This window comes from Chlorocebus sabaeus, chromosome 12 (assembly GCF_047675955.1).
Source record: "Chlorocebus sabaeus isolate Y175 chromosome 12, mChlSab1.0.hap1, whole genome shotgun sequence".
NCBI lineage: Eukaryota > Metazoa > Chordata > Mammalia > Primates > Cercopithecidae > Chlorocebus > Chlorocebus sabaeus.
The window spans coordinates 102,435,251-102,461,631 of NC_132915.1; the positions used below are offsets into that span (position 1 = coordinate 102,435,251).

Consider the following 26,381-nt stretch of genomic DNA (forward strand, 5'->3'; position numbering starts at 1 on the left):
CAATAGGCTGAGAATCTGTGTCTCAGGGAATCCAGCAGGCCTGGGTGTGAGTCTTATCGCGACAACTCAGTAGCCGTATGATCGTGGGTTGGCTTTTGGCCTCTCTCAGCCTCATAGGCCTCATTTATAAAACAGGAAGAATCATTTCAAGTGGTTTTTGAAGACTAAACAAGAATCATGAATATAAATGGGTTACCCCAGTACTTGACACTTAGTAAACATTCCACGTAAGGTTAAACAAAGGGGCAGAGTAGTGGGAGCTATGAGCTGAAAGGAAGGTTAAGACCAGACCAGCAGGCTTGGGCCTAAGTGCAAGGTTGGGCTTGTATCACAAAGATGCTGAAATTTTTGGAAAAGGTGAAGAGGGAATTGGGAGAAACGTGGTTCTAGTCTAGGCTGTGCTGCTAACTTGCTTTAAGGCCCCTCCTGTCTTTGGGTCTCAGGACCTTTTTATATTCACGGAGATTGGACAGGGCCAAATGTTCCCAACTTTTCTCATGGACACATTTTATAGTTCCTAATGACTGAAACCCCAGCTCAAACTCAGGTAAGCACAAAAGAGAGCTTCATGGCTTATATATAATAACTAAATCTAGGGAGATACTGACTTCAAATATTGCTGAATCTAGGCAGTGGGGACAGTACTATCTGAACTCGGTCTTGCTCTCTCCACCGCCAGGTTCTGCTTTCCTCTGAGCTGGTTCCACCTCAGGTAGCCTCCCCCTGTGGTTGCAGGATGGCTAGCAACAATTCCAGGCTTATATCATATTCCAAAGGCAACCTCAGGAGAAAAGACCTGCTGCTTTTTCAGTAGCTCTATCTGATGCCCTGGAATTGAGACTCAGTGGCTCAGATTGCCCTGGCTTGTGACCCATCTTGTTTGTTATGATCTAATCACTCTGACCAGGAAGACATGAAGCTCTGATTGGCCAGGTCTTGGAAACAGGCCTTCCTATGGAGGAGAGGTGGTAGGCCTAGACCACATGGACTGAGAATGGAGAAGGAAGGGGTATTTCCTCAAGGAAAATCAGGGAGTTCTGGAAGGAAGAAGCTAAGAATGAGGGCCAGAAAGGAAGACAGATAGTTATCATAGACCTTCTTTTCTCTTGTACTCTTCCAGTCTGCTCTGAGCTTTCTCCCCAATCCATTCTGTTGATACCTTGTCACTCTCAAGTCCTGTCTGCCCTCTGAACTGCCATGCTCACGAGCCTAGTCACTGAATGTTTCTGCTTCCTCTTGGCTTTAATCAAAACTATTTTTAAAACATGTATTGAGCACTTATGCTGAACTTACTGAGTCAGATACTATGCTAAGCATTTTACCTGTGCTATCATACATGCTATTTTACAGTTATTTCATGGATAAAGAAACAGAGGCTCTGCAAAGTGAAACAGCTTGCTCAAATTTACATAGCTGGTGAATTCATCTGCTTAAAGGGCCTTCTGGTTTTTTTCTGAACACTTTTCTAATAGAACCTTCTGCTTTTCCAAACCTAATTTATCACAGGACTGGGAGACAATGTTACCTTTCTCCTGTCTTCCGAATACTATCTCTAAACAGTTATTATTTCCTCATTGTGTAATGCTCCCTTTTATGTGACTCTCATTACTCTAGTTATATTCATTTGTTTATTCAGTAGTCATTGACTGGATATGTACTAGGCTCTGTGCTGGTTCAGGGGTTCAACAATAAACAAGTTGTCGCCCTTGCCATTGTCAGCTCATAGTCGAGTGTAGGAGGCAAACATGATGGAGGCGATTCCAGTCCAGGGGATTCCGTGCTAGGATGGGGAAACCAGAGGAGAGGCATGTGCAGGAGCAAGGGAGGCCAGAGTGGGGTCTGTTCCTTCAATCTGTGTAAGGGATTGGAGATGTAAACTGGCTGGGCACAAGAAAATATTAGAAGACAAAATGACAGCTCTTGGTGATTGATTGGATATGGAGGGAAATGACAGAGAAGAGTAAAAGAGGGTCCTCTTTGGGTATTTGGGCAGTCCCATCCTTGAGACAATGAACACAAAGGAGGAGCAGTTTTGAGAGTTAGAGATGAGTTAGGTTTGGACATGTGGAATGAAGCATGCAGGAGGTCATTGGATATTTGAGTCTGGAAGTCGGGGAAAGGTCCAACCTGGAGATGCAAATGTTGGAGTCATCTGCATTTGAAGGCCCAGGGTCAGTGAAATCATCCAAGGAGAAACAGAGGCCCAAGTGAGTACCTGAGGATTGCTGACATTTAAGGGATGGGCGGAGGAGAGGAGGCCACACAGAAGGCAGAGAGAGAGCATCCTGGGAGCAGAACACTTGGTGATATGGAAAGGGCAGTATCTGGAAATCAGTGTTTCAGAAATGAGGGAATGCTACAGAATGAGTCATCCAAGACAGGGCTAAAAAAGAGTCCTTTGAATTTAGCAGCAAGGGCAGTTTTGCAGGGATGTAGCAGGTTGAGTGGTAGATGTGAGGCAACGAAGAGAGCAGGTGTAAGTGTTTCTTACAACACTGGCTCCAAGGGGAGTTGAGAAGGGAGTGGCTGGAGACTGGAGTCAAAGAAGTCCTGGGAGGTGGTTGCATGTTTTTTTTGTTATTTGAAGTGAGCAGAACCTTAGGGATGTGAAGGAGCCAGTGGACCTGGAAAAGTTAAAGATGAGGAAAGAGAGTCTCAGAAAAGGTGGAAGAAGCCAAGACCTGGGTGCCTTTTCAGTGTAAGAGCTGAGTCAGCAGAAGGGAAAGGGGCAGATATAGACCCATTTGTTGGTGCAGTGCAAGGAGAGTGATGGCTTTTCTTCATCAGTGAAATGGGAGGGAAAGGGGGAAGGAGTGGGGTGAGAAGATTGATGAGTTTGGGGAAAACTTGAAAAAAGCTGCTTCACAGGAAAGGAGAGAGAGTTGGCGCTGGAAATACAGCAAGACTCTTGGGCAGTGATGGTGGCCCAGATGAAATAGACATTGTAGTTTTCTAAGTGGCCCCAGTGCATGTGGGTAGTAGATGGTTTTCTCTAGTTGCACTTCTCAGCCTAGGAGCAGGTACACGGAAGAGCAGATGGTTAGACCCATCCCCTTAGGGGTTGGCAAAGCAGATTTTTTGGAAGGATCAAGATCAAGGGAAGTTAAGCTAGTGGCAAAGAAAAGGCTGAAGTAGCGTGGTGGCTCACACCTGGAATCCCAGCACTTTGGGAGGCCAAGGCAGGTGGTGGATCGTCTGAGGTCAGAAGTTCAAGACCAACCTGGCCTACATGGCGAAACCCCATCTCTACTAAAAATACAAAAATTAGCTGGGCATGGTGGTACACACCTGCAGTCCAAGCTACTTGGGAGGCTGAGGCAGGAGAATCACTTGCAGAGGTTGCAGTGAGCCGAGATCGCACCACTGCACTCCAGCCTGGCCGACACAGTGACACTCTGTCTCAAAAGAAAAAAGGCTGAAGTGACAAATGATAGGGGATTGGTAAGAGGAAAAGGATTCCAAGGAAAAGGGCTGCCAGGGAATCCAGGACATGGTGAGAGGAAAGGTGTGACGCAGTGGGGGTCAAGGAGAGAGTAAGGACTAGAATATTTAAAGATTGTGGCCCCAGATGGAACCGAAGTTTTCTGGCATAGAGCAGATCTGGGAAATCAAGAAGAAGGAGGTGACTCAGGTGGCAGGGAGGTCTAGTTGCTAAAGTTGAAGTGCTCAAGGGATCCAAGGCCAGGGTCATTTGCAGTGATGTTGAAGTTGCCCAAGGAAGAAGGGGGCAGGATTGGTATGGAGAGGAAGATAGCAATCCAGATCCTGATCTGTTTACCATCTCTACCATGGAATCATAAACATGTAGCCTTTTCACATGGACAGTTTTCACTTAGCAATATGTAGTTAGCATGGATGAATTTACTTTATGTGTCTTGACAGCTCTTTTGTATGTGCATATTCCGTTGTATGCATGGTTTGTTCATCCTTTCACCTACTGAAGGACATCTCGGTTATTTAGTTACTTCCAGTTTTGACAACTATGAATAAAGCTGCTACAAACATTTGTGTGTGTGTGTGTGTGTACTAAAGTTTTCTTTCTTTCTTTTTTTTTTCCTGAGGCAGTCTTGCTCTGTCGCCCAGGCTGGAGTGCAGTGGCACGATCTCGGATCACTGCAACCTCCGCCTCCCAGATTTAAGCGATTCTCCTACCTCAGCTTCTGAAATAGCTAGGATTACAGGTGCATGCCACCACACCCAGCTAATTTTTGTATTTTTAGTAGAGATGGGGTTTCATCATGTTCACCAGGTTGGTGTCGAACTCCTGACCTCGTGATCTGCCCACCTCAGCCTCCCAAAGTACTGGGATTCCAGGCGTGAGCCACTGCACCTGGCCAGGTTTTCAAATCAGCTGGGTATATACCTAGGAGCACAAGCTAGATTGTGTCTGTCCCATTTTGTATTCTCACCAGCAATGAATGAGTGTGTGGCTTCAATCCTTGCCAGCAATTGGTATTGTCAGCTATTTTGTGTTTTAGGCATTCTAGTATGTGTGTAGTAATCTTGCTTTTCTCAGCCTTATCCAGGTCACTCTTGGACAGTTAAGTCTGGTTCTGGGTGCCTCACATGAGGGGTGAGGGTGGGAATTATCACACAGGAGTGGCGTAAGTATTACAGCGACTAGAAGAGTAGGGGAAAGAAAACATGTTATACAGGGATAAGTGGAGGATCTGTGAGTGAGAAGACACAGGGAGAACGTCATCAAGGTTTTCAAGCAATTGAGGAGTTCTTAATGGGGAAGTGGGATTACACATAATCTATGGGGCCTGATCAATAAGTTCAGGGCCCAAGGGATGGAAATGGGGAGGCAGTTGGCCTCCTAATATAAGGAAGTTTCTTAACCATGAAGGCTCAGGCAGAGGCGAGACAAGGGCTTTACTACTGTAGAACACCATCCAGCTGTCAGGGCAGGGAGTAGGTGGGACCTCTGAGATTCTTTCAAACTCTTGGTTTCTAAGAAAACTGTGAATGGGCTTATGAGAAATTTGTGGCAAAAGCAGATTTTTCTTAAGAAATAATAGTATTCTTAAACTTGGATTTTTCTTGTTGTTTTTCTTTGTTTTATCCTTTGATTAGTTTTATTCATGGTTGGTTAACTGAATAAAGTTGTGTCCATAGCTATTCTGTTTTTTTATAATTCCACTGTGGCATTTCCCAGATATCATAGTCCTCAGTAGCTAAATGCCAGTGCTACCTATACCACTATAACAATAATTGTGTTAATAATAGCTTATGTGTATTAAAGGTTTATTAGCACCATGACCCACTGGGGATATACTCCAGGCATGTTTGGCTCCTTCAGCAATTGGAAATCAATTAATGTAGCCCACTGTAAAATAGGCTAGGGTAGAAAAATCATATTATTATATCATTTGACCTGAAAAAGCATCTGACAAAGTCCAGTACTCATTCATAATTTAAAAAAAACACAAAAAACAAAAAACAACTCAGCCAATTAGGAATAGAACAGAACTTCTTCAACTTGATAAAGAACATCTGCAAAAGTCCTTCAGCCAACATCATGCATAATGGTAAGACACTGAATACTTTCCCCCTAAGATTGGGAACAAGGCAAGGATGTGCTCTCTTACCCATTCTGTGCAATGTCTTACTGCAAGTCCTGGCTAGTGCAGTAAGACAAGAAAATAAATAAATAAAATGTATACAGATTGGAAAGGAAGAAGTAAAACGACCTTTATACATAGGTGACATGATTATCTAGGTAGAAAATTCCAAAGAAATCTCCAAAAATACTCCTTGAACTAAGAAGTGAGTAAGCAGAGTTGCAAGACACAGGCCAGTATGCAAAAGTCAGTTGATTTCATCTAAACCAGCAATGAGGAACTGCAATTTGAAGTTAACAAACAATACCATTTACAGTATCACCAAAACAGCAACAACAACAACAACAAAAAAACACCATAAAAACAGGTATACCTCTAACAAAATATGTACAGGTTCTGTTAATGTGGAAACCTCAAAAACTGGTAAAAGAAATCAAACTAGAGCTAAATAAATAGAGAAATATTCCATCTTCATGGATTGGAAGACTCAATAGTGTTAAGATGTCATTTCTTCCCAACTTGATCAATAGATTCAGTGCAATCCCAATCAAAGTCCTAGAAAGCTGTTTTACAAATATCAGCACAATACTGAAAAAGAACAAAATTGGAGGACTCACTCTACCTGATTTCAGCACTTACTGTAAAGCTACAGTTATCAAGACAGCATGGTATTGGCGACAGAATTGACCCCGTACATAGGTCGATGGAGCCAATAAATAGACCTACAGAAATATGGTCAGCTGATCTTGGAGAAAGGACAAGTGGTGCTGGAAGAATTTAAATATTTGTGTGTATATGTAAAAAAAAAAAATGAACCTAGACACAGACCTTAGACCTTTCCTAAAAATTAATTGAAAATGGATCATAGGCCTAAATGTAAAAGACAAAACTGTAAAACTTTTAGGAGAAAACATAGAAGAAAACCTGCATGACCTTGGATTTATTAATGAGTTATCAGATAAAACACCAAAAGCACAGTTCATGAAAGAAAAAACAAGTTGGGACTTTATGAAAATTAAATTTTTTCACTCTGCAAAACACATGGTAAAGAGAATTAAAAGACTTAACACAGATTGAGAGAAAATATTTGCAAAACACATATCTGATAAAGGTCTTGTATCCAAAATATACTCTTGAAACTCAACAATAAGAAAACAGCCCAATTAAAAAATGATCAAAAGATCCAAAGAAACCTCACCAAAGAAGATATGCAGATGGCAAATAAACATATGACAAGATGCTCAACATTATTTATCATTAGGGAAATACAAAACACTACATACCTATTAGAATGTCTAAATAAAACAAGCAAAAAACCCTGATAACATCAGTTGCCTTCAAAGATCTGAAGCAACACAAACTCTTACTCATAGCTGGTGGGAATGCAAAATGAGACACTCAGTCCAGCAACTGTACTCCTAAGTATTTACCTAGCTGATCTGAAAACTTATATCCACACACAAAAAACAGCACACAAATGTTTATAGCACCTTTATTCATAGTTGCTGAAAATCAGAAGTAACCAAGATATCATCCTTCAGTAGGTAAGGTAAATGGATAATGAACCATGGTAAATCCATACAATGGAATAGTATTCATCCAAAAAAGAGAGAATGAGCTATCAAGTCATATAAAGACATGGATGAACTTTTTTATTTTTTTTCTTTTTTTGAGACAGAGTTTAGCTCTTGTTCCCCAGGCTGGAGTGCAGTGGCGTGATCTCAGCTCACCACATCCTCCACCTCCTGGGTTCAAGCGATTCTCCTGCCCCAGCCTCCTGAGTAGCTGGGATTATAGGCATACGCCACCATACCTGGCTAATTTTGTATTTTTAATACAGATGGGGTTTCTCCATGTTGGTCAGGCTGGTCTGGAACTCCTGACCTCAGGTGATCCACCTGCCGCAGCCTCCCAAAGTGTGGGATTACAGGCGTGAGCCACCATGCCCAGCCCGAATATTAAAAAAAAAAAAAAATTCAGCTTTTATTTTAGATTTGGGGTACATGTGCAGCTTTGTTACATGAGTGTATTGCATGATGCTGAGGTTTTGGGGTATGAATGATTTTGTCACCCAGGTAGTGAGCGTAGTACCCAATAGGTAGTTTCTGAGCCTTTGCCCCCTCTCTCTCCTTCCTCTCATAGTCCCCAGTGTCTGTTGTTCTCATCTTTATGTTGTGGATGAATCTTAAGTGCATATTGCTAAGTAAAAAAAGCCAGTCTTGAAAGGTTACATATGGAGGATTCCTTTTCTCTTTTCTTCCTCCTCCTGAATCATTATTGTTGGTTTATTACAGAGCAAAGAAGATGTTCTTGCTAGCAAAAAATCAATCAAGTTATCAACATGATTATACTTTTACATTTATATTTCCTTTTTTGACATTCTGGAAAAGGTAGAGCTATAGAGATGATGATAAACAAATCAGTGTTTGTCTGGGCTTTGGAAAGGGGAGAGGGCTAAATAGGTGAAGCCTGGGTTTTTTGTTTGTTTGTTTGTGTTTTAAGGCAGTGAAACTATATGATATTATCATGATGGATACATGACATGGTGCATTTGTGAACTTTATAGCACCAAGAGGAAACTTTTTTTTTTTTTTTTTTTTGGCAGAGTCCCGCTCTGTCACCCAGTCTGGAGTACAGTGGTGCGATCTCGGCTCACTGCAAGCTCCGCCTCCCGGGTTCATGCCATTCTCCTGCCTCAGCCTCCCGAGTAGCTGGAACTACAGGCACCCCCAACCACGCCTGGCTAATTTTTTTTGTACTTTTAGTAGATAATGGGGTTTTACCGTGTTAGCCAGGGTGGTCTCGATCTCCTGACCTCGTGAACCACCCACCTCGGCCTCCCAAAAGTGCTGGGATTACAGGTGTGAGCCTAGCCCAGCCCCCTGAAACCTTAATATATACAAAGTTTTAAAATTCAACTTGAGGAATCTTATAATGTAACAACATGTTACATGTTGTTACAGATAATGTTATAAAATGATACAGCAGAATGTAACAAAAGAATCTATTATAAATGTGTGAACAACCTCACTGAGGGGGGGAGAGAAAACATTGCTGACCTAAGTAAATCGGTAATAGAATGGAGCCTATAAGACTAAAGACAAAGGAACTACGTATAAGCATCATACTCTATTTGATAAAGTTGTTTCCCTAGGGGGATGGGTAACAATTCTGAAACCATTATCCTTGTGTACTGGAATCAAACAATATAAGAAATGGATGAATATAAGAGAGTATAAGGAAATGAGTGGCAGATGGTGGGAACCAGTCTCACTATTGGAGTGGGAAATTACAGATAAGCTAGGTGTGAGGAGGCTAGAACGATCCATGTGGTAATGGGTTACAGTTGGAGACATCAATATGAGCTCATGTGTAACTTAATGCAAATGTAGATGGTTACATATAGAAATCTTTATAAATATGTGTATGGGCATGGGTTAGTACACACACACACACACACACACACACACACACATTTCTTGGCTCCGCCAGCTGAGAGGACCCAGAAATGATGATACCCCAGTAGCAACAAGCATACTTCATACCTGTTTTGTGCTAATCTTGGTTTCTAATACTGTTAACTTGGTAAAAGGAACCAATGTTCCTTGGAGAAATGACTAATTTTAAGACTAAGGCAAGAAATATAGAATATGAGCCTGTTGCATATTGTATTGCCAGAAGATAAGGAAGTGCTCAAACTAACAAACAAAAACAATACAGGGGTTATGTCAAAGGGATGCAGGAGCCAACTGAAAGAACTCTCGAAGGCCAAAGCTGGAACAACTTGAGCAGCATGTAATAACAATATTGAGTTGTAACCCAAAGTGTAAAATAAATATTCACAAGTCTATACTGATAGAAATAAATGCGGGAGAATCGGCAAATCTCTCATGCAGAAGAATTTCAAATAATCTATGTAAATTAGACCTCAAGAAGGTAGAATGTAACTTCCCACTCATTAAATATTGGCTGAGCTTAGTGACTTCCTTTCAAAGTTTGAGGTGGTAGTGTAAATTGCGTAACTAATTCGCTATCAATGGGCTTTTAAAAATTGTAGATAGTGCTTCAATGAAAGCTTGTATGTATGTGTTTCTACATTTCTGTATTTTTATAAGGTAAATATTCTAGGGAGACTATACCTTAAACATCTTGAAAGATATGTTCAAGTTGTTCTTCAAAATGTTACTGATTTCCATTCCTCCAAACAGTGTATAAGAGTACCAATGTCTACATGCTCTTGGTACAATATATGACTCACAACATGTATTTTTATTTGATACACAAAGAGTTTTTGTTAATCAATAATAAGAAAAAACCTGCTTGGGTGACATAGTGAGACCCCATCCATACAAACAACAACAACAACAACAAAAAAACCAGGTGTGGTGATGTGTACCTGTAGTCTCTGCTACTTGACAGGCTGAGGTGGGAGGATACTTGAGCCCAGGAGTTTGAGGTTGGAAGGAAAGATGTCCCAGTAGAAAGATAGTTCTCCATAAGGACCTGCATAGGCAATTCAGAAGGCAAATAGTACAAATGACCTATAAATATTTGGAACAAAAAATGTTAACTGAGAAAAAGCAAAACAAACAAAAAACACCTGAATAGTCATGAAAGAAATGTGAAATTGAAACTGTGAAATACCATTTTTTTCCACTGAAGTAGTTAAAAAAAAATGATAGTAACTGGTATTGGCCTGTATATGGCAACATGGATCTGCTTCAACTTGTTGAGGAGTAAACAAATAGACCTTTTGGAGGCCATGTTTTTTTACATATACTTTTGAAAACAGGTACACACACTTTTATTCACTCCACTTTACAGGAATTTATCTGAGGACCTTAATAAAAAGTATACAAACATATGTATAAAATGTTCATCTCAGCATTATTACAACAAAATTAGAAATAACCTATTCAACAGTAGAGGGTTATTTAAGAAAATGATGATACTTCTCTATGATGAAATACTTGGAAGCTGCTAAAAATTGTAGAGAAATATTCACTTATAAAAATTCTTGTGATATATAATTAATATACAGCAGTTTAGTTTTAAAAGACAAACATGTTCTATATAGAGAAAAAGAAGATGGTCGGGCACAGTGGCTCATGCCTGTAATCCCAGTACTTTGGGAGGCCGAGGCAGGCAGATCACCTGAGGTCAGGAGTTCAAGATCAGCCTGGCCAATATGGTGAAACCCCATCTCTACTAAAAATACAAAAATTAGCCAGGTGTGGTGGTGCATGCCTGTAATCCCAGCCACTAAGGAGGCTGAGGCAGGAGAATCCCTTGAATCCAGGTGGCAGAGGTTGCAGTGAGTGGAGATCGTGCCACTGCATCCAGCCTTGGTGACAGAGTGAGACGCCCTCTCAAAAGAAAGAAAAAAAAAAAAGAAAGACCAGAAGGACGCATACCACAGTGTTTATGATGTTGATGTATATGTGAGACTGAAATTCTTTCTTTTTGTACTTATCTCTGTTTTCCTTGTTTTCTGCATCAAACTTCTGAAGTTAAAAGCTTAAGTTTTCTTAAGTCGTTAGAAAAGAGAATAAAATAAAAAGTGTTTAAAACTATGCTGATGCTACCTTTGTAATGTCTTCCTTATCTCCCTCTTCTTTCCATCTCCTTTGGCATGGCCCTGGCTCAGACCTCCTCATATCTCACTGAGACCATTGCATCAGTTTTCTAATGGGTGAATCCTTCCAAAGGATCTCATCTATCACCCTGCTCAGAAGCCTCTGAAAGTCTCTGTGTAGAATAGTGTTTTAGCTCCTTCCTCTCACCTTGTTGCACCAGTCCTACCCTCCCCACCACACACCCAGTCTGGTCTTTTTCTCCCTCCCCACCCTCACTCATCCTCATTCATGACCCCCACCCACAGTACTCCTGCAACACCAGTCCTTTCAGCCTACCCAGCCATCCCTGGTCATGGAACATATAGCCACACTTCAGTCTTCTCTTGTTTAAAGTCTACCCATCTTTTAAGGCCTGTCTTCTTCGAGAAGCCTTCCTCTATCATTATTAGCTCTGTCATACTTTGGTTTACTGTTTGAACTTCTTCCATGGCAATGATTACCAGCTGCCTTCTAATATAGTGATTCCTTAAGGATTCTGCCTCCTCCTTTGGTCACCTCAATTTCAGGAAGGTCTGGACTCCCAGTGCCTGGAACCCGCACACAGAAGGGGCTTCATGGAACTCTGCTGAATCGAGTTGTTGACTCAGAGTTGCCTCTGCACAATGTGTGCTGCAGCTCCAGAGTCAGTGCTTCCGTGTTCCATAATATGCCTTAAACATATGATTCTCTGACATGCAGGAATCTGTTAAATTATACATGTAAACTATCACGCTTGAGTGTGATAATGTGGCATAAAAATGTAAGGTTTATGGGCACTCCATTTTGTATTTAGAAAAACTTTTTTCTGTACCTGGCTAGTAAATATTGAGTCTGAACTTAATTGTGGGCAATTCCTTGGAAAAAATGATTCTATGGAAACCCAGTCATGTCCTGGAGGCAACCACAGATAATTACACTGAGAAAACATTTCTGTAATACTCCTGCTTAACATAAAAAGCACATTGTTGAATCTTGGTTTCTCTTTCTTTGCTTTCTGTTTGAAAAGTGATGGTATTTCAATAACGATAATACATTTTATTGCAGCAGTAAGCTTGTTTTATTAGCTCTAGAATATCCTTAACTATATTTTTCCCTGTAAAGATTAGGGGTTTTAGATGCCTTGCCTTCCTTTTAATTCTCCCTGTGCCCTGTGCTTTGCCTGGCTCTCCACCTTTCTTTGTAGTGCTGTCATTGCACTCTTGGGCATCTGTGTTTCACATAGAACTGTTATTACAGAAGTGAAACATAAACAGGAAGAGCTAGCCACTTCCCAGCATTTCTTGGCATGAGTCTCTTCCGTTGCATTGAGGTGCCATGTGAGTCAGCTCCACTCTGTAGATGACTTTCCTGATCCACCATCAGACACAGGGGTTCAGGCTATTGCAGTATGTGAGAGGTCAAGCATGAATGGGTTTCTGAACCAAAGCTACCAGCATACCCTTTTTGGTGCATGCTGTCTCCAGGAAAACATGCCCTGTAACCTGCATTGCTTTATGGAACTTGGAAAGAGATACTTCCACTTCCATATCATTTACGTTGTGGGATGGGCCTCTCCTGAAAAATTAAATTTGTTAAAACTGTGCAAATATTGATGAATCCTCCTCATCGTAGGGCTGGCTGGGGTTATGGACCTCACAAGTGGTCCTGCCAATGTATATGTCCCTTTGGCTATGTGTCCGTCTGTCCCTCCATCCACCCATCATCCATGATCTCCCCACAACTGGGATCCTTCTGAGCAGGAATTCAGTCTGATTCATCTCAGGATTCCCAGCAGCTCTTCGCGAGACTTGTGTCATGGAGGCCCAACTCTCCCCGGATGATGAGGAAAGTGCTGCTTTCTCTTGGCCACTGCAGTGTGCACTGGAGACAGGATGCTGCAAACACGGCCCATTTGCAGGGTTGGGTGCTGTAGAGGAACTCTTTAACTCATGTGACCCCAGGCTATCCTCTCCCAGTTTCCTGACCTCTTGGAAATCCCGTAACAGCGGTGGGCATGGGTGACATGGCTGGTCCAGCAATTAACAACTTTTCTGGTGTGTGTGTGTGTGTGTGTGTATTTGACTCTACAGGTCAGTTTTTGGGTTGTACGAGAAATTCTAACAGCACAGACTTTAAAAATAAGGGCAGAAATCCTCAGCCATTTTGTGAAAATAGCCAAGGTAAGCTTTTTATTATTATTTTTCCTTCCTTTCCCTTTTCTCTCCCATACCTCCTCCCCAAAAATATGTTTCCTCAGTACTTTGGGAGCTGCTTTGCTGTGGGCCTGCTGGGCAGAGTTCAAACAGGGTGCTGTGGCTTGACTTCCCCAGGCAGAGCCAACTGTTAGACCTGCCTGGGTGCTCACCAGCCCCCTAGCACCTTGTGTGCAAATTGGCAGCATGCCCCCATACCCTATAATGTTGGCAGCCAGCCCTTCTCCTTACCTGGGCTTTCACAGTCTCTCCACAAGGCAGGACTCAGAGGCTGTCCCTGGAATCCATTCATTCTCCTACTTTAGATTTAGCCAGTTCTGGGGGTTAATAGATTTTAGTTAGCGTCAATGCTCAATGTTTGTGATATCATCACATCCTGCACAATATTGTCAGCAGTCAGCAGACCCCACCCACCTCCCACTGAGCTTCAGGTCTGGGCCAGATGACCCTGCAGCCCCCCATCCCCACCTCCTGCCCCCTGGCCTGATAGGTTCTGTCCTTGTTGGGCATCACCTTTTCCCTCCTCTTCCCTTATCTCTAGGAATGCTGTGCCATCCCGTGGGCCTTCCTGGACCACTCATGCCCAGCAGCTCCTCCCCATACACTGATTTCAACCACTCAGGCTTGCCTGACTCTCGGCTGCAGCATTGTGCTGGGTGTTTCACTGCTTGCTTCATGTATGCATGTGTTGTCTTCCCACCCAGGTCCTAGGAAAGCTGCCCTTTACAGAGGCCCCTTATGAGCCAGGCACCATGCTATGGTCAGCTGCTTTACTGACCTGGTCATATTCAGTGCTCATATGATTATAATTCCATTTGCAGAGGAAGGAGAGCTTAGAGAGGTGAAGTGTCCATGCTCAGGGCCGCCCCCATGGCCAGTCAGTGGCAGGGCAGGAATCGGAGTCATGCCTCTGTGCCTTCAGGGAAGCTGCTCTGCTGGCCTCATGGGCAGGTTAAGTGCATCATCTATTTATGTTAAGAGCAATGGCCACATTTACTTCCTTTTTTTTTTTTTTTTTTTTTTTTTTAGACGGAGTCTTGCTCTGTTGCCCAGGCTGGAGTGCAGTGGCGTGATCTCGGCCTTCCGGGTTCACACCATTCTCCTGCCTTAGCCTCCCGAGTATTTGGGACTACAGGCGTCCGCCACCACACCCGGCTAATTTTTTGTATTTTTAGTGGAGATGGAGTTTCACCATGTTAGCCAGGATGGTCTCGATCTCCTGACCTGGTGATCCGCCTGCCTTGGCCTCCCAAAGCGCTGGGATTACAGGCGTGAACCACCGCGCCTGGCCCACATTTACTTCCTGTGCATTCTCCTGAAGTACTTGGAACTGGTGCTGGGCTTAAGATATTTGTTGTTGTCAATCAGTTCTGTGCTGGGCCACAAGAGAAAGTAGGATGTGGTTCCAGTCCTCCTGGGCTGTCAGTTTGGAAATGTGTTTATGGGGCCCACCCATGGAATCCAAAATGATCCCTCCTTAATCTCTGCCATTTTCTGTGTGGCAGACTGTCATGCTGGCTCTGTGCCCTGGGTCTTTCGCTGTGCAAGCCCCTTCCTTTCTCTGGGCCTTGGTTTTCCCATCTATAAAATGAAAGGTGTGGGTTAGATAATTTCCATAGCCCTTTCAGCTCTAAAAAGAAGTTCTGTGACAGGCGTAGCAATGCAGATACATGGAATGAAATTCAGTTCACTTAGATAATCTATTCTTATACACAGGAAACAATTAGAGAATGTTACGAGATGTATGAAATGAAATAGCTCATGTGGTGAGAGAGAAATTTCCAAGCAGGAATAGAGCTGTGAGGACTAAGTATAAGGGCTTTTCCTTTCTTTATGCATTTCACTAGGCCCTACAATGTGCTGGGCACTGTACTAGGTATGAGAGACATGGTGGTAGATAAAACTTTGTCCCTGCTCTCAAGAAACAGCCCAGGGTGAGAGAGAGGCAAGTACAAAGCAAGTACAATCCAGTGTGCTACAGATATGCATGGACTTCTTTGGGGACACGGTCAGGAAAGACATATTAGAGGAATGGGCACCTGAGCTTGGAAATACTTAAGTGACAGGGGTGGGAAAAAACAAGGCTGAGACTCACATTGTACTGAGCTCCTGCCCTGGGACCAGCCGCTGGTCTAGGCAGTTGATATGCACTGTCTCATGTGGCAGAAGTGCCGTGATTGCCTTCCGCACTTTAAGCATGAGGACACCAAGGCTCAGAAGGATTAGGTAACTTGCTGAAGGACACACAAGTCGTGGGAGCTGGGATTGGAACCAGGTCTTCTGGTTCCATAGAGCCTGCCTAATAACCCAAACTTCACTGACTCCCAAGAATGAGAAACGGCACCCCTGTCCTGTTAGCAAGTTTCCGGTAGCATAAAACCAGGAACAGAGCAGTTGCATTTTTCTGCACTTACACTCGGCTGTGTCTCATTCTGTTTCCCTCCATGGTAAGAAACTTGTCTGACACTGAATTGAATCCAAATGTTCTCACTAATTTGGGGTCTGGTTCAAAGGAACATGGTCAAGTAGTGGGGAAGCCCGAGCACTGCCTTCCCAGCTGAGAGGGATTATGCAGATTATTGGTACCATCTTTCCTCGGCCTCTGTCTCCTTCTGGTGTTAAGATAATCATAGAAGACCCACATTGATGCTGCTGGCACAGTCGGGGTTTTAGTTTACAAAAGCCTGCTGGGACAGTATTCAGATTTGTCTAAAAAAAGACGTAATGCACATTATCAAACCTTACCCCGTGCCACGTTTCTGTCCAGACTAGTCAGCTTATGAAATTTTGCACATGTTTTAGATGCAGACTCACCTTTTGACAATTTGAGAGAAAAAAAAGCATATGGTTTCTATGAACTCCTTAGAATTATGTTTTCTACATGAGATATTTTTAAGTGTAATTGAATTTCATAAATATGACATTTGGTAACACTTGAGCATGTTTTTGTTCTGTTGTTTATAGCAGCAAAATAATCTATTCCATATCTTTTTTTCAGAAACTTCTAGAACTCAACAACCTTCATTCTCTCATGTCTGTGGTGTCAGCATTACAAAGTGCTCCCATCTTCAGACTGACAAAAACCTGGGCCGTAAGTTAATCTCCCTAAGTCTATCTGATTTCGGCTATCATTTCATTGGTGAAGTTCTTTATTCCACAAGCCCCAGCCTTTCTCTTACTGTCTATACTTTGTCAATGACAGAGTTACGATGAGTTGATGATGGTTCTGTAGGCATCCTCACTCCGTCACTGACCCCATCCCCATTTTGGCACCAGGGAATGATGAAGGTGCTGACGTGGCTGGGGTCAGAATCCCCCAGAGTGGATCATCTTGGACACCACCATGTCATGTGTGATGACCGGGTCAGCAGCGTGACTTCTGCCCTCCACTTGGCTGGAATTTTCCTCTGGCAGGCTCCGAACTGCCCTTGGGAAGGTCTCTGGGCTGATGGTTCGCAGCTGCCCTGGGTCACTAGCCATACCGCTAAGTTTCCCTGGAGAAACCTGTGACCCCCGTGTAGGAAAAAACGGGTTTTTTTCCTAAGGCCCTGGATAATTTCAGCTCAGAGGTGGAGTCTGATAGTTACATAATTGAGTCTGTAGGAAAGTTTTTCTGCTGTAAAAATACTTTAAAAATATCTCAGACCTCTTTATCCTCCTTCTCTTGGCATAGTGCCTGACATGGGGGAAGTAATTGCTATTTCCATAGCTCATTAGCATTCACCTCCTGGCCTGCCTGATCTGGGGTCTCTCACAGCCACACAGCGCAAGCCTTTCAAGACCTGTTTATATCCCACGGAACTGACAGAAACTGTATGGAATTGTCAGATGTGCTTCTGCAACTCATTTCTGAACTTCTTTCTGCCAGTTCGTGGGGCTGGGCTCTGTTTCCTACTTGGCTGGTTCAAGGGCCTTTAAAATACTCAGGGATTATGTTGTAGGTGATCGAAAATGAGCCTTGTTTCTTTAAATTGCCGTTTTCCATAGATCTAGTCCTCGCAAAGTAGAGAAGTTTTAGCCCAGTGTCAGAAAACTGGGTTTGCATTCAGATGCCATTCAGAGCATGACTTCTGTGCGACTCATTTTCTCATATCTACTCGGGGAGGTTGGCGTAGATTCTTGGTTTTCCATCAGTGCTTCGTGGAGTCCCAGGGGTTCCTTAGAGTTGCCTTGGGCGCCACCGGGGGCTGAGATCGTGGAGAGATGCTGCCAAGCAGGCGATTCGGGCACTATTTCCACCAGAGCAGCTCTGTTTGTATCAGTTTTATGTACTGGACTTTTGGGTGAATTTCGACTGAGCAATGGCTTTGGAGGTCGAAAGCAAGTTTGGAAGCCACCGATCTTAGCAGTTGCTGCCAGCCCTGTGATTCCAAGTCATTCGGACCAGTAAGGCTTTTTTTTTCAAAAGTTGCTTGGAGATTTCTTTTTAAAATGAATTTTCCATCACTTAGATGCTGTTATTGTTTCTTGGATTGCTGGGAGCTATGTGAGGACCCAGAGGGATGATTTTTGAGTCTTCTCATGATGCCTAGACTTTACTGTCAGCAATATTGTAACTCTCAACGATCCCTATAAGCTATACAGTTGGTGGAGGCAGAGATAGTTAGCACAGAGGGCTAGGGTGTCTAAGGGTCTGGCACAGAGATATGGTCCACTCAGTGATAGGGCCAGGCCCATGGATGAAGCGATGGTGTCCTCCAGGGGATGCTGTGTACTGCCAGGACAGTGGGCAGCAGCAGGTCACAGAAGTACCCAGGACCACTCTGTTAGGCTTGACAGGCCGTGCTCAAGGTGGCTGGGTCTTCACTCCTGTTGATGGTTCTTTGCTGTAATGAAAATAAACCTCCAGGCCAGGTGCAGTGACTCACTCCTATAATCCTAGTACTTTGGGAAGCTGGGGGTGGGAGGATCGCTTAAGGCCAGGAGTTTAAGACCAGCCTAGACAACATAGCAAGACCTCATCTTTGCAAACATTCACAACATTAGCCGGGCATGGTAGCGTGCACCTGTGTCACAGCTACGCAGGAGACTGGGTCAGGAAGATCCCTTGAGCCCAGGAACTCAAGAGTAAGACCCCATCTCTAAAAAAGAGAGAGAGATTGAGAGAGAGAGAGAGAGAGAGAGAGAGGAAACTTCCTTGGGGAGCCTGGAATGGAATTTGCACCCAGGACCCATTCAAAGGCATGGGCATATTCACCTAGCTCCCTTCCAGGCCATCTGGGTCATATTCTTCCTCACACATATGCCAAGATAAAAACATGTGGCAGGCACTGCCCTAAATGCTCACTCTTTCTCTCTCTCTCCTTCCTTCTTTCCTTCCTTCCGTCCGTCCGTCCGTCCATCCGTCGTCTCACTCTGTCACCCAGCTGGAGTGCAGTGGCCTGAACACAGCTTACTGCAGCCTCAGCCTCTTGGGCTCAAGCAGTCCTTCCACCTCAGCCTCCTGAGTAATTGGGACTACAGGCCACACCACGTCCAACTAATTTTTAAGTTTTTTGTAGAGATGATAACTTGCTATGTCGCCCAGGCTGGTCTCAAACTTCTGGGCTCAAGCAGTCCTCCTGCCTCAGCCTCCCAAACTGTTAGGATTACAGGTGTCAGCCATTATACCTGGCCCCTAAACATTTTACGTATATTAACCATTTCGTTCTGACAGCTGCCCGTTGAGATAGGTACTGTTACTGTTGTCATTTATAGTTGAGGAAACAGACACAGAATGGTAGAATGGTTTATGCAGGGTCCCACAGCTAAGTGGCAGGGCTGGGATCACGCCTAAGCAGCCTGGCTCCAGAATCCATGCTCTTAACCACCATACCCTACTGAACAAAAAAGACAATTCCAGCCTTCCCCCATGTCACCCAAAATAAGAGAGGGGTCTTATTTTTTTAATTTTTGTTTTTGTTTTCCCTTTTGTACCATAAGTATTGCATTAGGAACTTGGAAAATAAGATTGTAGACTACCGGTACCTCCCGGGCATTTGGGTCTGTCTTGGCTGTGGCTGCTGTTGGCCTGGCACCTGCTTGCTGGCGTGCAGCAGAAAGAGCAGTCAGAGGAGGGCCCGTCAGGGAGGGGACAGGGAGGGGACATGCAGCCGGTGAGCCAGAGAGCTGCAGCAGGGCTTTGAAGGCTGCCTTGCAAACGCCTTCTGGCCACGCATTCCTTGGATTGTTTATACCATGGCTTCTGTTGCTCCTCTCCTTCCCTTGGTTGGCTCCTGTCTTTGCACCTCAGTGGGCATTTAGCTGGTGGGGAAGAGGAAGATGCCAGGGAGCTAAGATTACATGTCACCAAAGAGCAGGAGACTCAGGGCAACAACATGTCCCTGTTCCTATTCTGAGAAACCTCCCTATTGTGTCCTAAGGGCTGAGCCAGGGCTGTTTCCCTGGTTACAGAGAGCCACTTACCAGGGCAAAAGGTGGGTAGATGCAGCATCCTAGGAAATAAGAATGGCAACTGCTACAATATTGTGTCAGGGAGATAGGAGGTGAAACACACTGTGTGGATTACAACATGAGGTCTCCAAGGTCACTTGTGGGGTAGCTGCTTGTTCTTGGTGAACCCACTATTCAGCCTTTGTTTCAGATCAGACTCTTCCCTCTCACTCACATGTCTTGTTAATCCAAGGACTACGGTTGGCATAGAGCATTTAGGAAACAGAGGGGGCCAAACTCATCATCTTTTTATTTCATCCAAATCACCCCCATCCCCAGTGGAATGGCAGACTCCACTGTCTGTATTCTTGATGCACCTGTCTGATAACAGCACGCGGGGTGGAGCATGCACCGACTCTGCAGTTTTGTTTATAGGTCTGCCACCCCCTTTTGACTGCATGCCTCATTGATGATGTTGATTTTTCTCTGTATCCTTGGTGCCCAGCCACTATACATTTGTTGTTTGAATTGTATGTGTTGTCCTGAGTTGCATTGCATCTTTCTTTTGCTATTAATTTCTGGTATGAGATTGCCATAGAAATGTTGCCCAAAGAGAGCTGTTTCCTCTCTGCCCACTTGTCCTTTGAGTTGGAACTAGTGAGGCCTCATGTGCCACAGAGTAGAGAGGTGCAGGTGGCACTGGAGGAACCAACCATAACATCCCCAAAGGTCAGTGCTGTGATAGTTTTTGTTTTGCAGAGGAGGAAAACTGAGGTTTGAAGAGGTAGAATGACTTGTTCAAGATCCAGAGCTAGTGAGCGACAGAACCAGCATGACACAGCCTTGTCCTGCTGGAATCCACAGTCCGTCTTCTTGGCGGGTGTGTTGGATGGCTTGCTAATGGTAAGAACCTGTGAGAGAATCAGGCTGGGCACAGGGCAGGGACAAATAGACACACTGCTTTGGAAATGGGGCTAGAGAAATGCAGCTAGCACACAGGGCCCGGGGACAGGGCAGGCCAGCTCTCTGTGCCGTCCCTGTGGGTTGCACTGAAAGCCTGAATATCTGGGAAACCTGGTGGAAGGGAGTTACAGGTGTGGCAGGATACCTGTTACTTGGCCACATCATGGATGACCTCCAGAGAATTGATCATTAAGCTAGGGCAGGGCGTCCTGTTGGCCTCTCCATGGGTGGCTGCTAAGTGCTAGCTGCTGGGTGAGCTAGACAGGACAGACTGACACTGAACGTAGGCCTGTACACAGTAGGCCCTTAATAAATGCTGTCTGCATACACAAACAGGAAGGCTACCATAGCTGGCCTGGAAAAATGCAGATGGGGAATGATTTACCCCAGCACTGTGACGACTTTGGAATATTGGCTCCCTTAAAGCCATGAAACCTGAGCAGGAAGTTGTAGCAGCCAATTCTGATTTCCTGAGTACACATCACCGTGTGGCTCTTATTCATTCTGCAAATCAAACATTTCTCAGATGTCAGGTTCTGAAGCCGTAGTCAAGGCCCCTGTCCTCATGGGCTTTCATGTTACTCAGGGAGAATAAACGTGCCCAGTCTGGCTGGCAGAAGAAGTGATCAATAAATGTTTATTGAATATATGAAGTGATCAGCAGGGAGCTGTCAAATTGGAAGAAAAGCGATGCAGAATACATGACAGAGAATGACCGAGTGTCTGCTTTAGTGTGGCATTAGGGAGGGCCTCACTTCCCCAATGTCATGCTGAAGTACAGGCATAACGTACATTCAGCCATGTACTTTCAGTCAAGGCCTGAATGACAAAAAGGAACCAGTCATGCCAAGATGAGGGGATGAGCATCCCAGGCAGAGGAGATGGCTGGTGCAGAGCCGTGCACAGGAATCAGCTTGATGTGAACAAGGAACTCAGAGGTCAGTGTGACCAGAGGTCAGCGTGCCAGGAGGAGATGGATGTACGAGGCAGTGGCTGGGCAGCGGGGCCAATCATGTTGGGCTGAAAGCCTAGGAGAGGAGTTAGGTTCTGTTCCAAGTGCAGTGAAGGATTTCAAACAGGAGACGGACACAATCTGGCTTCCAGTTGCTCTTTGGTTTTTGTGTTTTTAATTACTGTTGCTACTGTGGAAAACAAATTGGGTGGGGGATGGGGACCAAGAGTGGAAACTGGGGGCCTACTCAGGAGGTTAGGGCAGAATTCAGGAGCAAGGGGATGTTGGCAGGATCAGGGTGTGGCTGGGGATATTAGAACAGCAGGCTGATACCGGATATGCTGGGGAGAGCTGACAGGTTGTGTGCTGGATGAGATGTCGAGATGAGGAGAAGAGAATGAGGGGTGAGTCCTAGGTTTTGGGCTTGAGCAACTGAGAAGCTGATGAAACCTTTTCTTTGATTAGAGTGATCTCAAGAGGAGACTGACTGCTTTGTGAGTGATCTAAGGGTATGGAATTCCTAGAGTATGGATGAGTCACTCATTACAGTAATTACAGTCAGGTGCTAGACATGCCAAGTGTGCGCATGTGCATAAACACACACACACCACATGTGTGCACACATACGTACATGCTCTTCTTGCTCTGTGCATGTTCCCGGAGTGATTCGCTCTTTCCCACTGAATTGATCCAAAGAGTTTGACTCATTTGCCGCAGCATTGTGAAAACCGAAGTTCTTGCAAGGCAGGACATCATAGCCGATGGGTCAGGAGGCCTGGTCTGGAGGGTGGTGACCTGGGAGGGGAACGATCTTGGGAATGGGGCTCTCAATCCTAGATAGCTGGGGACACAGTCATTGAGCTGTGCAATTCAGAGAATCGCTCCTTGTACTAAGAGAACTAAGGCCACTTGGCAAATATCACAGGACAGCAGATGTGTGACATTCACATACTTTGGAATTCAAAGTCCTTCATCCAGGAGGTGCCCTTTGCCCCCCTTTGTCTGACGCAGTGCCTCAGTGGTAGCCACCCTCTGATGTTGTTGAGAAGGTGGTGATAGGCCTGAGCTGCTTTTTGGAGGCATTTCTGAGCATTTGGTCAGGTGGGAGGTGAGTCAGGTGAGGCGATAAGGAGATGGATGCAGAGGAAACCAACATTTGCAGCCTTCACTCACACATCCTCATCATTCCTTGTAGCCTGACTTGGAACTGCTTCTCAGAAGTTCTCAGTCAGATCTGCTGACATTTGCACCCTCATCTTCCTTGACGTTGCTACAACATTGGACACTGTTCATAACTCCCATCTTGAAAAATCTCTTTTCCCTTGGCTTAGTTTTCTTCCTCTTGACTCCTTTTGTTTCTATGGATGCGGATCTTCTGCAAGGCGGTGACCTCTCCACCTTCCCTGATTCATTTGCTATCCCTTGGTGGTCTCATCCGCTTGGGGAGCTTCAAGTGTCACCTGCTGTACCCCAGTGATGGCTGGCTTTTCACTTGCAGCCCTGGTCTCTCTCCTGTACCCTAGAACCCTGTTCCAGCTGTCTGCTGCATAGAGCCCTCTGCTTGCATGTTCCTTTGACAGCTCGCACTTGGCATGTCTGAAATCAAACTTTGGTTTCCAGGAAGATGATGGTGAGTGCCAGAAGACTCTCTTAACAGACTGTGTTTTAGGCTCTTAGGCAATATGGTAGACTGAGAAATAAGCCTCTCCCTCCCTGTCTCCTGCTTCAAACACACAAACACAAATTCTGGATAAAATACAGCCAAATTAAAAAACCAACAAGCAAAGCTAAATTAGAAGCCAAGAAAGGGAAGTCACCATGTGTTAAAAATAAAGTGCTCTCAGAGTCAAAACAGTGAGCAGAGTTCAGAGAAACTGCTGTGTATAAGCCTTTGCAGCTGGGAGCTAGGGTTGTAATGCCTGCACAGAGAGGAGAGTCCGGCTGCACACCCATAGGGGGCTGGAATTCAGCTACCCATAGAAATCAGAGAGACACGTCAGGTATGGCTGCATCAAAAAGTCCCTCTCCAGCCTAGGACAGCCCCAAGGGAGCATGAGTGGAAAAACTCATCTATGAGAAATTGTCACCCAGCCTATACCTTACGCAGCGAAAGGATCTGAGTACATATTACATATGATTGGCATTGATGATCTGCATTGGTGTGGGGACCTCAGACCAAGAAATGAGGGGCATGGAGATTGAGAGCATGGCCTCTTAAATCAGACACCTGAGTTGAGCCCTGGGCCTACCTCTTACAGTGAGGATTAAATGAGTAAATACCTGGAAAAAATGTTTAGAACTATGCCTGGCTCATATTGAGGGTTTGGTATTACCTGTTGTTGTTGTTGTTATTATTTTTGACTCTTCTTGACTATTCTCGAATGGATTGGCAGAGGCTTCCATCCTTGTATGACAGGCCCTTTTACTTATGGCCTGAACTGTCATCCTCTTTCAGCTGGTCTCATTGCTTCAGGACTTGCACTCTCTGGGCCACCCTCACACCGCTACTGGAGCGATCTCTCCAAAACATAGTTTCAAGGTTTTCACATCCCTGGTTAAAGATAGTTTTTAGTGTTCTCCCTCAACCCCTCATCCACCTTGCTAGGATGGGGGCTCTGTGCCATCACTCCTCCAGAGCAGCATTGTGCTCAGATACAACACTTCCGATGCCAGTTTTTCTTTTCGATCTGCCATTTGAGCATTTATTTCACCTTCAGTTTTATGATAATGAATATTTTGTCAGCCAGTTTTTAACCATCATGTGGACTTCCAACCCTGTGTTTCACTGATGCCTCTGAGTGAAGGAGAGACTGAGCTAGAATGAGAGAGAATTGGTCTGTCCTCATGAGTGTTTCTGAGAGAAACTTGCATCTGGGGATGTGGCACATGATGTAAGCTGGTGGGTGCTGAGTGTCTTGCAGAGTGCTGAGGACATAATAGAGGCATTTCGACATTGACAGCAAACACCAAAAGATTCCATACCTACTTCCTGACCCTAAAAAACAAACCACAAACCTTTCAGCTGTGGCCAGCGGTACATCTGCTACCACCAGCAACACAGCAACTCAGAGCCCCAAGTCATGTGTGCAAGAGATGTGAGAGCTGGCCTGAGGAATTTTCTGTTAAAACATGGCCATAGTCAACTCATTCTTTTCCATTCACTGTTCATGCTTAGCAGTTTGTGATTGTTCCCCTGTTTGCAAGTTGAGCTGAAGTATCTGGAAAAGTAGAATAAGCAGTCAAGATGGTGTTCACATGTCTATGGCATCCAAATGCCCAAGTCAAAACCACACGTTGTCAAAAGGAGAGTTTCCATCTCTCCCCTGTCTCTTCTAGTCTTATGCAAAGCAACACTTACCTCCACTTTAGCCAAACTGCTATTTCTTTAAACAACCGTTGTGTGTCCCCCTCCAGGCCCGCGCTGATGCCTTTTGTGGCCTTGGGGCCTCTCCAGCCCCATATGTGCTTGTTGAAATCCCTCTAGACCTGTTTTCAGGACTATCTCTTCCTGCAGTTCCTTCTTTGGGTAATAGGGTTTGTTTTTCCTCTAGAGAACCCTCTCCTATGTAGTGTTTCTGATCCTTCCTTGCTGAGCCAGGTTGAACAAATGAGATGTGTATTTGGTACCTGACTCTCTGCCCACTGCCAGACCAGATCTGGACCCTGAATGGGCCCTCGGCAAACATATGTTAGGGGATCAAACTCAACATCCCGGCTCTCTATTCTTGGGTCTTTGTGGGAATATCTGCTGGGTTGCCATGGGTGGAATAAAAAAATTAACAAAAATTATTAGAAATAAATGAGAAAATTGTCCTACAGGATTGTGTATGTGTGTGTATATGCTTGTGATTGGATACATGTGTATATGTGTGCATGTAACTGTTTAAGGATGATTTTTTAAAAAGATAAAATCATGACTCATACAAATATAAGATGAATACTTGTAAAAGATTTTATTTAACTCATTGATTAAGGAGAGAACCAGTAAGATATTACAACCATATCAAAAGAGAAGCTAGAGTACTGCACTTTTATAATCAGGTAAGGAAGGCTAAAATCACTTTAAAAATTGGTATGAAATTAGTCACTATTCCTAAGGTGATAATCAGTAGCATTCTATGAGGCATTATTTGCCTTTCTGTAGACAGGAATAATTTATATTACTACATTTTCTACAAATTAACTTCTGTCTATACAGGGTTTAAAATAGCTTTAGTCAAAGATAAACATGGACAGCTAGCCAGGATACCACTAAATTTCAGTTACAATTTTTCCTCATGTTACATACAGTAGTCTCTATTGCATCTAATATTTTATATTAGGTATGTGACATTGTAGTTTTTTATTTTTCAGAAATGGGCATGTTGTATCTAAAGAAGTAAAAAATTATTTTAAAAATTCCAGTTCATTTCCTTACTGATTCCATACTTAGTCTGCTGAATCCATTGGTCCATAGATTATCCACAACACTAAAAATTCTTTCCATATCAACAGTAGACACTGGAATTGAAATGGAATTTTAAGCCAATTTTAACGTATTTGGAGCAGCAGGCTCTTTGCTAAAAAATATTTCCATGTATCAAGAAATATTCTCTCGAGGCAAGGGAGCAAGACACCGAAGTCCTCATGAAGAAAATTTGGAGAAATTTTTTTCTCCTCCATGGAGACAACTTCCAGATTTGAACTGCTTTACTAGAAAGGGGAACGGTGGTTTGTGATCAGT

The 26,381-nt window shown here is 44.1% G+C and overlaps 1 protein-coding gene across 16 annotated transcripts in view; it reads left to right on the forward strand.

Moving 5' to 3' along the window:
• The window catches only part of RALGPS1 (Ral GEF with PH domain and SH3 binding motif 1), a 304,597-nt gene that overhangs the window by 115,064 nt on the left and 163,152 nt on the right, over positions 1-26,381 (forward strand). For 14 of the 16 annotated variants that reach the window (XR_012094881.1, XM_008006183.3, XM_073021927.1 and 11 more), the window contains 2 exons: positions 13,249-13,338; positions 16,370-16,462. Coding sequence is in view for 15 of the 16 variants with exons in the window: in XM_008006183.3 (XP_008004374.2) it covers positions 13,249-13,338; positions 16,370-16,462 (183 nt within the window). In the remaining variant the exon portion in view is untranslated. The remainder of the gene's footprint in view (positions 1-13,248; positions 13,339-16,369; positions 16,463-26,381) is intronic. The other 2 variants (XM_008006189.3, XM_073021933.1) reach the window with 1 other exon arrangement.